Below are 16,489 nucleotides of genomic sequence, written 5' to 3' on the forward strand. Positions count from 1 at the left end.
GATAAAAAGGAAAGCATTAGGAGGGCAGCTTTTGGGAAAGTGGATAATATAAGAAGCCAAAAAGCAAGTAAGACAATCAAAAATAAGATCTTCAATGAATATATATTACCTGTGATGATCTACGGTAGTGAAACATGGGCCCTGACGAAATCTTGGCAGTGGCACAAAGGAAGATGGAGAGGATAATGTGGAGTATCACTATACAAGACAGTATAACAAACCTCTGGATCGACCAATATGTTATTGACATCAATACTGCCATCAAGGCATCCAAACACAGATGGGCAGAGCACATGACAACAGATGGTCGATCAGGACAACAAAATGGACACCTCTTGAACATAAAAGGTCAAAGGGAAAACCAAAAACAATGTGAAAGGACGACTTGATAAATGGGTCCTACATGACAGTGGATAGCTCGGGACAGATAGATGGCTAAAGTCCAAGGAGGGGTTCCTCATTGAGAGATAAAACCTTTGTTGATTGATTGAAATTTCAAAAAATTGGAGGTATCCTGTCCTTTATCCCCTTTGCATAAAATTGGATTATGTAATGACCCACATTACACAAGCTTTTACACCTAGCATCTAAATGTTTATGTAACAACAAATTAAAAGTATATCTTGCGCTATATATTAAGCACTCTTGTATAAGCCTTGTTATAATTCATTGGATGTTTTACCTGTGAATATTCTATTAGCCAAGAAAAAGTTTTTTAATTTTTTTTCATAATATTATTATTTTGTATTCCTGCACGTCACCAATTAAAAATGAATAAAGAAAAGTTATAAGCTTTTATACTTTTCGCATTCTTTTTTATTCATATATATATATACTAGAACCCTGGATCTTTTTCGTTGTTTACTTATCTCCATACACAAAGTGATATTAAAGAAGATGCAAGAAACGTCTTTTATGACATCATAAATGAAGTAAAAAAAAAAAAAAAAGAAAAAAGTTTGATCATCTATTAAAACAAAATATAGACACTGTTTATCTATATTTATACAGTTAGGTACATGTATTTCGTTACATATATATCTATTTAATAGTAAGTAATCTCCCAAACTAATGAACGAATTACTATAAATATTTTAATATATACTCCAAAAATGATAAATGTGTACGGATTGGGGGTTTCTCCTTAAAATCCTAGGATATACATACTAACAGTATTCATCCATCTTCATGCATTTCTCGTGTGAAGAAATATTGTTGGTCAGAATTTTAAATATAGTCATGTTTACAATCTTTGCCTTGAAAGAAAAGTGAAAAATAATGTTTGGAATATGAGTAATTAAAAACAAAAACTTATGTTTCAGAAATGGTAAATGGTCTTATTGAATCAACTCATGAAAAAAATTTAAATGTTTAAACCTTCTTCACCGACGTTTAATTTTATTTTTTAAGTAATGAAGATTTATTGTTTATTAAATTTGTTTCATATATTTACGATGTATTTCAGTTATTTTATAAACCTAACTGTAACTGCTTCTAACGACCTAGATGTAATCAAAGGAAAATTTCAATAGTGTTTTTAGATTCTATAAAAAATTTAACCCTCATTTGAATATTCTCTTAACAATTTCTAACAGACAAACATTGATTTCTCTGTAATATTTTAGCCTCTCCAAAAATTCATTCTTTTACCATTCTTTGTGAATCCATCCCATAAATTCTTGCATATTTTATATTTACTTTCTTTTCGATTTCAGATTTTATCTTGCTAAGCATAGTGGCCGACAATTGACGTTACAGCCACAACTTGGCTCTGCTGATTTGCATGCCTGTTTTTATGGTCCTCGCAAAGAAGAAAATGGTGAAGGTGCTAGTGCCAGTTCATCGAAAGGTCCGCGGAAACACATCATTCAAGTGTCCACATTTCAAATGTGTGTCTTGATGTTGTTCAATACTCATGGGAAAATCACCTACGAAGTAAGTCATTTTTTTTTTTTTTTTTTTTTTTTTTCTATGTTTCAAAGAAATGACTAGAAAGATTTCTGAAATTTGTAACACTTTTCTCGTTACTTGGAAATAACTTAAAAGTTTTGGATAGTATTTCATAATTTTTTTGTGAGACAATTATATGAATTTATTTTAATATGGATTACATTTATTTCAGAAGGGTTGGGTTACCTTGGCATCTTTTGTTCAATAAAACTTTTTAAAAAGTCATGCATCAAATAGAGCTAAAATAAATTTACTGAATTTTTGTCCTGGAAAAGTTCATTTTGTAATCAGTTTTTATTACATTTTAAAATGATTATTCTTTCAAAAGTGACAATATTTTGTGCAAAATTTTGTTAAAATGGGGGTGAGAAAATATTTTTTAAAGAGTTTTATGCTCTTTATATCTAACTATGCTAACTAGAGGCAGCAGTAGCTACTATCGCTGATATTAATTATTTTACCGTAAACAAATTTTTTTTTTTTTTTATTTCAGAACGAATTAAAAATGAAAATATGAATATAAAAAAACATTCTTACATATTTATTTGGAGCTCATATTAAAACATAATTAGCTTAACTAGAGCTATTTGGTCATCAGAATATATAATTTTAAAGCAATCCAGCATTATTTTTGGTCAAATTTTAAAAATATAGTTGAAAAACAAATATGTAACGTGTGCACTTTTATCCATTACATTAGTTTTTAATGGTGAATTAAACAGTGTTTTGTTAAAAAAAAATGAAAATGTGAAATATGATTTTTTGCTTCACGTCTGCATGTCCCAATATATTTTTTTGTCTTTTTTTACAATTTTTTCCAGCGGATTATAATCGAATGGCCACTAATCTACCCAATTATATATATATATATATATATATATAAATACAAAATCAATATTTAAATATTTGTTGGAGTTACTCAGTTTCTAGTTAAGTTCCTATTTACTTGCTTCCCCATGAGGACAGTTAGACACAAGGTCAGTTAATGCGAGAAAAGTCCAGCTTCCCAAAAAGGGTCAATCTGGATAGAAACAAACATAAAAATTGTCTCAGTCATGAAGGATTTCTCCTTCACGGACAGAGGTCAGAAAAGGCGAAGTGTAGCATCAGAATACTACACTATGATCTTGGCCCAAAGTCCAAGTAGAGAAATGAAAAAAAAAAAAAAAAAAGTCTTAAACTGGAAAGTTTAACGAAATAATGTGTCACTTGGACAAGAAATAAAAATAAAATAAAATAAAAACTAAATATATCAAAAATTTGAACGATTTGTTAGCTTTAGCAAAAAAAATTTTTTATTAAGTAGGCAAAAATACTTAAGTTTTCCAAATGTCACGTTTTCTGTTAGTGACGTCACTTGTTTTAAATGAAATTTATTTTTGTCTATTTGTCGTAATTCTTAAGTTTCACACCCCTTAAGAATTATGACAAACAAACAAAAATAAATTTAATATTTAAAAGTAATTTGATGTCCAAAATCTAAGGCATAACATTTTCAAAAGCCAATAATTATGACCTACTAACCGTAAATATGCGGGTCAAACGCCTTTTAAAAAAAAAAAAAAAAACTCCCTTAATCCTACCCTTAACCCTAGGTATGAGTGGCAAGCCTTTCTCCTCTTAAAACCTTCTTTAGCCCTAACAATAATGCTAAGTTTAAGTGGCAAGCTCCTCACCAAACAAAGTTCCTTGGTAAGCTACATATAAGTGTCTAAAAAAAAAAAAAAAATCCTTTCTTAAAGAAAATTGCACCATTTATCACCCATAAAAAAATAAATTGGTGAACTATCTTAAAACACTAGAATGGTATCAAAATGGTGAATTATTTTACATTAAATTTATGTGAAACCAACCTCCACTCTAAATTCTAAAATTGTTTTTGTTTTGTTTCTATCAAGTCTTCAGGATGTTCACACATAATTTTCCTTGCTCTATCATTAACCGAAAGTCAGTGGCAACCTCCCAACCCTCTTATAATTGCACAAAGACCCTCTTAAAACCACACATAAGCGTCTTCAGAAAAAGAAAAAAAAAGGCACACAGGATTTATCTCCAATAGAAAAAAAAAGTTGTTAACTGCCCTAAAATGCTAGAATGGCTCAAAATTGGAAATCATTTTACGTTAAATTCTAAAATAATACTTGTTTATCTTTCATTAAAGTTTTTTAAGGTATTCACACATAATTGCATATTTTGGAGAGGTGGTCAGATGGCGTGGGAGGTTAACGGAAGGTATTAATCTACAATAATACCGAAGAAATATTGCAATATATTCATTTTTAAACAGTCCTGGATTTCGATTTCAGTTATTTGTTACCAGATCAGGCTGTCTATTGGCTTCCTGAGACGAAATGCACCTACATTGAAGTTCTTTGTTTTGTAAAACTTAAATATGTTCTGCAAAAACAAAAACAGCTTCCTAAATGAAAACAGTCCAGCCAATAATACAACTTTTTTCCTTTGCAAAACTCATTCATTTTCTGCAAGGCCGAGAATGAAAATAACAATCTACCAAGAACACCAAACCAAGCTTTATGATTAAGAAAGGAAATAATAAAAACAACCAAATTAAAATCCAAGAATTTTTATTTGAAGAAATGAACCAGATTTCATTAGACCCCGTCAGCAGGGCATCAGAATATGACGACTGCCCTCCTGTAGAGTGCAGAAGTCCCTCAATGGGGCTACCTGTTGGCTGTAGATAGCAACCCGTAATGTCTTGGGACGGGATCCTAGTGGCTGAGCAATCCATGACTAGGGGAAAAAAAAAAGTTGTGGCTCTACAACACACCACTTCGGCCTTTATCTTGACTAGACGGGAGGTCGGAGAGGCCCCGATCCGATCAATCGGCTAGTCATGCCAAGCCCTAACATTTACACTGGCAAATGTTAACTACAAAAAAAAAAAAAAAAATGAAGTCTAAAGATAATACAATATCTTACTCTTACTACAAACACAGGCAAACCAAATAAGTGTTAGAAGACGGCGGTAAGGGTCAATCAATTGCTGAGATAAAACCACACAACTGTTCCCTATCCAATGTTTCTCTCAAACTGGGAAAATGAAACTAAAGGAGGAATCAGGAAGCGATGACACAAACTCAACCGATTGAGTATATCTTTTTTGTATCTTTGGGATGAAACGGCGAATGGGTTTCCCCCATAATATCTCCCATATTTGGGCTCCAAAGAGGGTGGGGAGCAAGAAAGATGAAAAAACTAATCAACTATACATGGATCTAATAATTAAGAAACCCAGAAAAACCAAAAGAACGTTTCAGATGTCACCAGCTCAGACAGCAAGAATTCAATCTTGAACATATTGATAAAGAAAACTTCCCAAGATTCATAGTTATTGAAACCTTGGAAGGAAAAAGGCCAGCGATCTATCTCCATTTCTAATTGAAAAGATATTAACTCAAAATAGCAATCCTAAAACAGTTAAAAAAATGAAAAATGGCAACCTACTTGTTACAGTAGACAACGTCAAAGATGCAAAGAACCTCCTAGGAATGGAAAAATTCCATATTTATAAATGCAGGACTTTTGCCCACGAAAGATTAAACACCTCAAAAGGCGTCATAAGAAGCCATGAACTAACCTTAGCTACAACAGAAGAAATCAAAAGTGCTCTAAGAAAACAGGGAGTGATTTATCATGTCCGAATCAATATAAAAAGGAACGGTCAATCCATACCTACAACAATGTATATACTAACATTTAATACTCCTAAAATTCCAAAAGAAGTCAAAATTGGATATACAATTGAAAAAGTGGAAATTATATATATCAGCCCCTCTGAGATGTTTTAAGTGTCAAAAATATGGGCACCATAGAGAAGTTTGCAGAGGGCACAGAACATGTGGAAAATGTGGTCTAAAAGAACCCAACTACATGGAAAATGAATGTCCCAATGAAAGTAAACGCCCAAATTGCCTGGAAAACCATCCAGCATACTCCAAAACATGCAAAACCTTTCAAAAGGAAAAAGAAATTGTGGAAGTAAAATACAAAGAAAACATATCCTTCCCTGAAGCAAGGAAAATGGTAGATTCTTACCAAAAAGTAAACACCTATGCAAACATCACAAAAAAACTCAAGCCAAACTAACCAAATAAACTACCAAGAGTTACTCAATAAACTAGTTTTTGAACTCCAAAATCTAATTGAAACTTTAAAAACAAACCAAAATAAAACTAACAAAAAACAAATACTAGTATCCTTGAAAACTCAATTAAGTGACCAAAATCAAAAATAAGCTTCAAAGAGCAAAATAGAATCCGATAAACAAAAACTACAAATAAACCAACGTGAAAGATCCAAGTCACGAACAAGGACAAAAGCAGACATTAAACACACAATATCAAGAAAAGATGGAAGCAGAACATGGAAACACAAAACCCCCTTCCAAAAACCAAAATAAACAAAAAACAGAAACCGTATTAATTGAAAATGAAAATAAATTTGAATTGATCGAGAGCCGAGAAGGACACATAAGACAGAGCAAATCCAAAAGCCCCAAACCAAAACAAAAAAAAAACCTCAGCAAAATTTCTCAGTTGAGATACAGACATTAACAAGAACCCCCCCCCCTCCACATCCAAAGAGATGGAGATAGACGAGAACTAAAATAACTAAACCCAAAACACCCAAATAACAAACTAAAATACAGAACATGACACACAAAATCATACCGGATAGAAATAAGACAAATAATATAATCCAGTGGAATTGTCATGGTTTAAAGGCAAACCTAAATGAGCTCACTATTCTACTCGATATCTTATTCCCAGTAGTAGTCTGTCTCCAAGACAGACTACTGCTTTATGAAATCGGATGGTAATATAAAAATTAAAAACTACAATCATAACTATATACACAATACTGGACTCTGAGTCTCTGGAGGTACATCAATCCTTATTAGAAATGACATATCCCAAAGTCAAATACAACTTAATACTAAACTGCAGGCTACTGCAATAAAAGCAACACTCCACAAAACCATCAACATTTGCTCACTATACATACCCCCCAATGAAAGCATCTCAGAAACAGATCTGAGCAAACTAATACAGCAACTTCCAAAGCCATACATCATTATGGGAGATTTAAACAGCCATAATGAGATATGGGGAAGTGAAAAAACAAGCAAAAGAGGAAAAGCTATAGAAATATAAATAACGAAAACCTATATCTCTTTAATGATAAAACACACTTATTTACACCCAGGAACTGGTCCATTCACATCAATTGATTTAACATTGTGATCCAACACTTGGATTACAAATGGAATGTACTAGAAGATTCATATGGAAGTGATCACTTTCCCATTACACTTGAAAACAATGATCCAATGCCAGAAAACAAAATACCTCAACAGAACTTACAGAAGGCTGATTGGAAAAAATTCCAAAATTTATGCCGGACTAAACTAATAGCCCAAACCAAAATAATATCACATATTTTATGAATACACTGTATAATATTGCTGAGGAATGCATTCCAAGAAGCTCTACCTCCCCAAAACATAATACACCCTGGTTTGACGAAAAATGCAAAGTAGCCATCAGAACTTGTCGAGCTATACTAAGGAAACTTAAAAAAGAGCCAACTAAAGAAAATCTCGATAAATATAAAAACAGCTTTAAGCTTGCAAAACCATTAAAGAATCGAAGCGAACATCATGGAAAAACTATGTATCAAAAATAAATACAAATAAAAAAAATTAAAAAGGTTTGGGACATGATCCGAAAAATCTCGAACAGCAACCTTACTAAACACCTGACCTATAATAACCAAAAAATTACTAGCAAGAAAGAAATGGTAGATGGTCTTGCTGAAACTTTTGCAAAAAACTCCTTCTCTAAAAACTCTAACAAAAAATTCCAAATTATTAAGGAAAAAGCAGAAAAGGAAAAACTCCAGTTTCAGACAAATAATACAGAAAAAATACAACCAGCCATTCTCTAAAAATGAACTAAAAGTATCCCTAAGCAAAGTTCATGACTCCGCTGTTGGCTCTGATCAAATCCATTATCAATTTATAAAACAACTTCTTGATACATCTACAGATTACCTACTACAAATATTTAATGATATTTGGGAAAGTGGCAACGTCCCTGAAATATGGAGGCAGACCATAGTAATCCCTATACCTAAATCATCAAAGGACTCTACAAATCCCATGAATTACTGACCTATAGCACTCACTAGCTGTATTTCCAAAATAATGGAAAGAATGATTAACAGCAGATTAGTATGGTATCTTGAGACAAATAATCTAATTACAGATTATCAGTCAGGATTTAGGAATGAAAGAAGCCCCATGGACCACCTGATTCGGCTACAAACCTTCATCAGAGAAACCTTTATCAAGAAAGAACATCTCACAGCAGTCTTTTTCGATATTGAAAAAGCATATGACTCAGTATGGCATTATAAAAGATCTACAAGAACTAGGATTAAAAGGCAGAATGGCCATTTTTATCACAAATTTTATAAATGATAGACAATTTAATGTATGATTAGGTGATACCCTACCCATCAGTAAAAAACAAGAAATGGGGGTACCACAAGGAAGCATCCTATCTCACATTTTTTAGCATTAAAATAAATAACATTGTTAAAAATATAAATGTAGAAACAGAATGTGCCCTCTATGTGGATGATTTCTTGATCTGTTATAGATCCAAATATATTCCAAGAATAGAACGCCATTTACAACTGTGTCTAAACAAAATAAATGAATGGACAATAAAAAATGGGTTTAAATTTTCAAAAGAAAAAACAAAAGCCATCCATTTCTGCCAAATCCGGAAAATGCACTATGACCCAATATTGAAACTGAATAATGAAATTATACCTATAATTGATCAGTATAAATATTTGGGCATCATCTTTTGATAAAAAGCTAACATTCATTCCTCATATTAAATACCTAAAACAAAAATGCAACAAAGCCATCCAACTCTTAAAAGTAGTCGCTCACACAGACTGAGGTGCAGACAAAGACTCAATTATTATACAAATCCCTCGTCAGATTATGGATGCTATATCTATGGATCCGCAAGAAAGTCCTATGTAAAGGAATTAGACACAATACATCACCAAGGACTAAGATTGGCTCTTGGAGCCTTCCCCACCTCCCCAGTGGAAAGTTTATATGTAGAAACAGATGAACCCTCATTATCACTTAGAAGAGAAAAACTAGGGCTACAATATTATACAAAATTGGCTTCATGTCCAACTAATCCTGCTTATAAATGTGTCTTCCACCCCCAATACAAAAACTACTTTGATAGAAAAGAAAATGCTATAAAACCATTTAGCCTACGTATGGAAGAATCCATAAATAAAGCCCAGATAGACATTGCAACAATACACGAATTTGTAAAACCTAAATATCCCCCCTGGCTAAGAAAACAACCAAAAATAATATCAGACATAATTAAGTATCCTAAAACAAAAAACCAATCCAATCATATATCAAGAAAAATTCCAAATAATTAAAGATAATATTCCAAACACTCAACAATTTATACAGACGGTTCAAAAGATGGAGATAATGTTGGATGTGCGGCCATACACAATAAAACAATCCTAATCAAAAGATTACCAGACAAAGCATCGATCTACAGTGCCGAAGTATCAGCCATTGGTATGGCACTCGATCTTATAGAATCTTCTAAAGATAAACAATTCATTATCTGCTCAGATGCCAAATCAGTACTCGAAACACTGGAAAACAGGAAACCAACGAACGCAATAATCACCAAAACCCTAAATAGATTTGATGATATTCCTAATGATAAAAACATTCTTTTTTGTTGGATATGCAATCATATCAACATAAAGGGTAACGATAGAGCTGACAAAGCAGCAAAAGCAGCACTAAATTTGACCAAAGATAAGATCCTTCATGCCAATCTAAAACAAACCATTAACAAATATATTAGACAAGAGTCATGAAACTCCTGTACTAAAAACACCAAATCAAGGAAATCATAGAAACCAAACAAAAGAATGACCAGAAAGGAGGAAGTTATAATAACAAGACTCCGAATAGGCCATACCTCTATATATCTTACATACTCAAAAAAGAAGCTCCACTTTGCATATCCTGCCAGAAACCATACACTGTCAATCATATATTAACAAGATGCGAAGACTTAAAAACAAACCGACTGAATCTATATAATGAAAAAACTGTAAAGGACATATTCGCTCATGTAGACCCAACTATCCTTCTCAAATATTTGAAGATAACAGGATTACTCAACAAAATTTAAAAAAACAAAAACAAAAAAACAATACCTTATCTAACTATATAAACATAGACACTGAACACCAGATACATAAAACTTACAACTATTAATGTATATAAAAAAGACTCTGGCATTAAATGACCACATTGATTGGTTTTATGGCATATCAACCTATCAATCAGTTATTTGACATTTAATGCATTACAATTCAGCTTTGAGTTCTTTAACTTTTCTTTTAATAGATACATGGCATTTTTAAGGAATTGGAGCATATTTATGTGCATTTACTGCAGATTATTTGGAAATCATTAATTTTTTGAGATTTTCAGTAGTATATTTTAATTCCTAGCACAAAAATACACTTATATGGTAAATTTCATTGCTTAATCTTGTTTTAACAAAGAAGATATAACATTTTTACTGAAAAAGTAGTATAAAAAATGACAAAACACATATGGTCTTAAAGATGGAAAAATATCCAAACGTGTGAGGCACAAAAATAGTCATAACTTCTTTAATTTTAATTGGATTTAAAAAATTTTAAAGATTCTTTCTTAGCTCATCAAGCTCTTTCTGTAGATACCAATATTGAAATATTTTAAGCTATTTCAATTTTTTCATGTGTAAATATTATTTTATTACTATAAGCAGTGGAAGATTTTTATAAGAACAAAATCAAATAAAAAAAGATAATTAATCAGTTTTGGCATCGGAAAATAGGCTCAAATTTTCCCGATACCTCCAAAAGCTCCGATTTTTCCGATTCCGATTCATTGTCCCAACACTAATATACACACAAAAAGAAAACATTTTATGTACATTTGTACCCCCAGCACATGGCCCGTTTGACAGGCCACCAACTCCAAAACGCTGTGTGCCGTGGATTTCTACTTCCATCTCTTGGTTTTCATTGGCCGTGTTGTCAGTTTCTCATACTGGCAGCTGCCGATGGAACACACACGGGTCACAAGTATAAAAATAAAATAAAACAAATTCAGGAAAAACAACGCCAATGTTTCATATATATTTGACGGTTAGACTTGTGCGTGTCTTCTCCACATTCTATTGATATTACGTTAGTCTCTAAAAACTGTCCATCCATCGTCAACCAGTGCCCACTATTAACTGTTTAATCAGTGTAGCAATCTCAAATCCCCCACCTCAGCTAAGCAGAAGCTGCCCTTCCTTCTCTAAGCATTACGTTGACACCCCCACCCAACCTTGTCAAGTGTAGTTGATTCTCTTTGTAATCCGTTCTGTAGATTTCTATTGTCATTTATCAAATCTAAAAATTTCTACGGGTTCATTGTTTGTTTTTTCCTCGATGTTCATTGTCAGTCATTTCTTACTTGTCTATTATCCTCCCCCTCTCAGCACTTAGTGACCCAGGTCATCTTTGCAGTATCACACATTCACATAATTTTCAATATTTGCCCTCTGATAACTAGTATTGTTTCATAATATAAGAATGTATATTGAAGTAAAAATCATTCTGCTAACTAAAAATTCAACCATAATGAAACTCACTGCCTCCTCCCCGCCATTGTGTGTAAATCAATTATAAACTGTTTGTTTCCAGGAAATAAAGAGTGAAACGGATATTCCCGAAAAAGATCTTCTCCGAGCCATTCAGTCTCTGGCAGTTGGTAAAATAGCACAACGGGTTCTTCATAAAGATCCCAAAACAAAAGAAATTGGTAAGTAGATTCTTTTTTCATTAACATTTGTATGTATTTTTAATTTTTATTGGGGAAAAAAACAAAAAAACAATGTTTTCTTTATTCATTTTTAAAATCGCTTGCAATTCTATTAACTGTACTTTCTCCCTTCTTCAATCCTAAGCCACATAAGATCATCGGTGATATGTATGCTTGAAAGCCAAATCACAATGCAATATTATGAAAATAAACATATTTTATTTGTTTGAAATTTATAATTTAAATATATTTTGGAGTCAAACTCCATCCTCAGTATGTTGTTTTTCCTTTTTTGCCATGTTGTAAATCACGCTTGATGCATAGTTTTTGTTCAAATTAACACTTCTATAATGGAACTCCCACCCTTGATATTATTCTCACGTAGCCAACATTTCAAAATACAACCGCTGAGAGACAATGCATGGATCTTTACAAACAGACGTTTCTTTCTCCAACTTTACGTGACAAGAAAGAAGGAAAAAGAAGAAAAGAAAAAGCATACTGAGGATGAAGTTTGACTGCGAAAAATATTATAAATTTCAAACAAGTAGAATATTTGTTTATTTTCCTTATATTGCATTGTGATTTGGGTTTCAAGTGCACTTAATGTATATTTTTTATTCAAATTTAATCAACATTTCTATAATGGCACTATATCTTGACGTTATAAAATGATAATAAATTTTAAAGTATGTATTTAAAAAAACTTGCGTTTCCTTTGTCTTTTTCAGAACCAGACCATGTATTTACTGTGAATGACCAGTTTACCTCCAAGCTATTTAGAGTCAAAATTCAGACCGGTAAATTTCATAAACAATTTATCACTTTTTTCATATGTGATACTTCATTTAATGATTAGAATTTCGAAGGTTTTTTGGGGGTTTTTTAAGACTAAAATAAACTATTGAACATTTTTATATTTTGACAATGTTTGGGATTACTAAGACAAGTAGAAAATGGTAAACATCCCCCCTTTTTTTTTTTTCTTTTTTTTTTTATCCTCTGAAAATGATTTTAAACGGCAAAAATAAAAAAAGGTATCCACCAGGTTTTGTAACAAACTGAAACATAACATGGATGTGAGTTAGCTACCCTTTTTTTTTTCTTTTTTTTTTTTTTTCTTTTTTTTTCCCCCTCTTATGGCAGTTTTCATGAAAACTGAAAATCTTAATTTTGCCATAAAAGCTAAAGATTTCAAAATGAAGGAGGGGGAAGATGATTTTTTTAATTAAAAAAAATTTTTTTTTTTTAAGAATTACCATTTCCTTCCTCTCCACATACATACTAGTGGCATTGCCTAATTTTTACTTTCTCAACAAAACAATCTAAGTTCAGGAACTATTTTACATGTATATATAATAGGTTTTATGCTGAAAAATTATTAAAATCTTTAAGGCATTACAAAAAATTAAAGAATTGTCAGTTGATATTGATCATATACAAAAAAAATCTAAATTTTTTAAGATAACATTTTTTCTTTCTTTCGCAGTGGCTGGCAACAAAGGTGAAGCTGAACCCGAAAGAAAAGAAACTCGCAGCAAAGTAGACGAAGACAGGAAGCATGAATATCCTTTTTTACGTTTTTTTGTTTATAATTGTGTAAAATTGTAAAAAAAGTTTTGTTTATAGTTGTGTTAATGTTGTAAAAAAAAATTGGATCCTTCAAGTGGAATGCATTTTCTATGCTTTTCTCTGAAACTTGATAAAATTTACATAATACAACTGATTTTATAGATTTTGTCTGCAATATTTTCAGATTGTAAAAGTTAGGAGATCCAGAGAAAACAAAACCTTTTCGTTTGAAATTCTGCATCATCTCTTATTTTTCTAGTGTCCTCTTCACACTTCAAGGTTGATAAGCCAAGTTTCTCGTGGAGACTCATAGGATTCGTAGTTCTCCAGAATTACCACATTTTTTTAGAGTTTTCCTTCTCTTAGATAAGTTGCCTACTGAGGCTTGAATCTAGTCTACCCTAGTATTTTAACTCTAGTTGGAAGGAAGACAGATTTATAACTTTCTCCAATGATATTGATGAACAGTTCTCACTCGTGGCCACTGTCTAATGTTGCCTAATTTTATACAAAAGATAAATTGTAGAGAGATGCTGTAAAATATGAATATTTTGTATTTTATTTTGACATAGTGATGCACAAATTGAAGCTCCTTCTACAAACATGGGCACCACCAATATGAATATGTTGTCAGTTTTTAGTTCAATAACAAAATGTATTGATTTTTTAAATTTTATTTTGAAGTGTTGCCCCTCTCTACATAGACTGTCAACAGCTGATTCGATTCAAAACATCTGATGGAAAAAAATCTTGTGGTTTGTTTTGTCACAATTAATGCAAAACAAGAAATTTTATTAAATTACATGTTTTTTTAATGTATTCCAGTTCTTCATTGAGTTTTAGAATTTTTTAGATGAGAATTGATAATTCATGTTATTTTAATTATTCGAACTACTCTTCTCAACATTTCAAGTGCTGTAAACTCTGACCTTAAAATGTGTTGAACTACAGAATTTCAAACATGACCTTTTATTTAATTCATGGGAATAGTATGCTCTCGTTTCATCATTCATGACTAGTAGAAACCCTAAGTAATTCTCAGTTGTCCTCTGAGTCTCGCCCATGCTGAAGATTGAACTTTCAACCTCCAGAAAAGTGTAACTTACAACTGAATTTTACCAAATATTTTATCTGTTACACAACAGGTTTTTATGATAGATTTCTGAGTTTAGTAAGATATGTCTGAAGAAGATTGGAGTTTTCATTGATTGAAATGATCATTGCAACTAAAACTCAAAATAAGAACAGTAGTCTGAATGATTCAAATAATACTGAGACGTTGTTTTACAGTTTTGAAACTTGGTTGCTTGATCAACAACTAGGCTTTGTATCCCTCTCAATGAAAATTCTAATGCCATCTTTTTTGACATTTGCATTATCTACTGCTAAGAAAGCTCCATTCTTTTTACAAAGAAAAATATTAGTGGTGGGACGATTAATCGGAATCGTTAATCGTAAGAATCGTGTATTTTGGGAGGTATCGGAATCGCATCGTTAAAAAATACCTTAATTTTCCGATTTCTTCATTACGATTCTTTTAGTCTGATGTTGAAAAAAAGAAAAAAAATTCCTGATATTTCTAACCGCAAGAGAGAAATAAAAAGAAACCAAAGAAATTCATTATTAACAGGGCAATGCTTAGTGCCCCTCCCTTACAAGGTTCATTCATTCAGATCTATTGTAATCAAAACTACAAAAGAGTTAACTTGAAAAGAAGTATGCAGGGTTCTACATTGCGAGTAAAAATTAAAAAAAAACGCTGATCTTTTTGGCGATTGTTTTTTTTACTGACAAATCTTCTAATACTGAATGAAAATGCTTTTTCAACTTATATTTTCTTAAAATAAAACGAGCAAAGTCAAATTATTTAAACAGTAAAAGGTTTAATAGAACAATATACTTTTTTTTTCTTTTTTTAAAAGAAGGCTTTTGAAAGAAATATCTCTAAAATGAAATTGATAACGTTGTATTATTTCGCAAAGTTTTGACAGTCGGTTTCTTTTGAAGTTTAAAAAAAATCGACCCCATACCTATCTCTTCCAAACCTAAAGTTATTAAATAACCCCTTCGTTAATTTAAGGGTAATTAATTCAATTCAGTCAAGTTTTTTTTTTTTGTTAATTTCATTGAAATAAAATCCATTATTTTTTTTTCTCCAGAAAGATAAAACCCTGAATTTGATTATATTAAAAGTAGAATAATATAATCTTTTTTCTAGAATTTTAAATTGAAAATTAAAAGTGTTTTGCGCAGTTTTTTGCCGAACGAAAAAGAAATTAATATATATATACTTTTAAAAGGTTTTGTAATCAATTAATTTTTATGTCTAAATAATATTTATGATTAATTAAATAATTTCATTTTAAAAAGTATTTATAAATAGAATTTTACTAAGGACTTATAGTTTAGCAATATTGAACCGCATCAACCATGTGTGAATTGAACACAGTCAACCAAAAAAAAAAATTCAAAAGAAAATGCGGGTTTGTATTACTGTACACATAGATTCGAAAAAGTTGTCAAAAAACAAATATATAACAAATAAATGTTATCAAAGGCAAGATAAGTTATTTTTCTACCTAACTGGATATATTTTTCGGGTTTTTATTCAATGTAACATGTTTTTTCAGCTCGAAAAGCATACAGTGTTTACCGATGTATTGGAAAATTCAAAATGGCGCCCGACACTCTCTTTAACACGGTAAGTTCAGGAAAAGATGTTATAAATAATAAACTATACAAAATACTGGTAGAAACTCGCTCAATATATGTTACCGTGACATATTTTGACATATATTCGGTGTTTTTTTAAATAGTATTTTGTCTAGTTTATTATTTATAACACCTTTTCCCGAACTTACCATGTTAAAGAGGGTGTCGGGCGCCATTTTGAATTTTCCAATACATCGGTAAACACTGCATGTTTTTCGAGCTGAATAAACATGTTACATTGAATAAAAACAAAATAAATTACCCAGTTTGGTAGAAAAGTAACTTATCTTGCCT

The 16,489-nt window shown here is 31.4% G+C and overlaps 1 protein-coding gene across 4 annotated transcripts in view; it reads left to right on the plus strand.

The window, feature by feature from the left end:
- The window catches only part of LOC145287821 (cullin-3-like), a 241,197-nt gene that overhangs the window by 211,220 nt on the left and 13,488 nt on the right, over positions 1-16,489 (plus strand). For all 4 annotated transcript variants that reach the window (XM_080135683.1, XM_080135684.1, XM_080135685.1 and 1 more), the window contains 4 exons: positions 1,716-1,935; positions 11,794-11,911; positions 12,643-12,711; positions 13,401-13,476. In XM_080135683.1, the coding sequence (XP_079991809.1) occupies positions 1,716-1,935; positions 11,794-11,911; positions 12,643-12,711; positions 13,401-13,476 (483 nt within the window). The remainder of the gene's footprint in view (positions 1-1,715; positions 1,936-11,793; positions 11,912-12,642; positions 12,712-13,400; positions 13,477-16,489) is intronic.

This window comes from Euprymna scolopes, chromosome 11 (genome assembly GCF_053919585.1).
Source record: "Euprymna scolopes isolate OS-2025 chromosome 11, ASM5391958v1, whole genome shotgun sequence".
Taxonomy (NCBI): Eukaryota; Metazoa; Mollusca; class Cephalopoda; order Sepiida; family Sepiolidae; genus Euprymna; species Euprymna scolopes.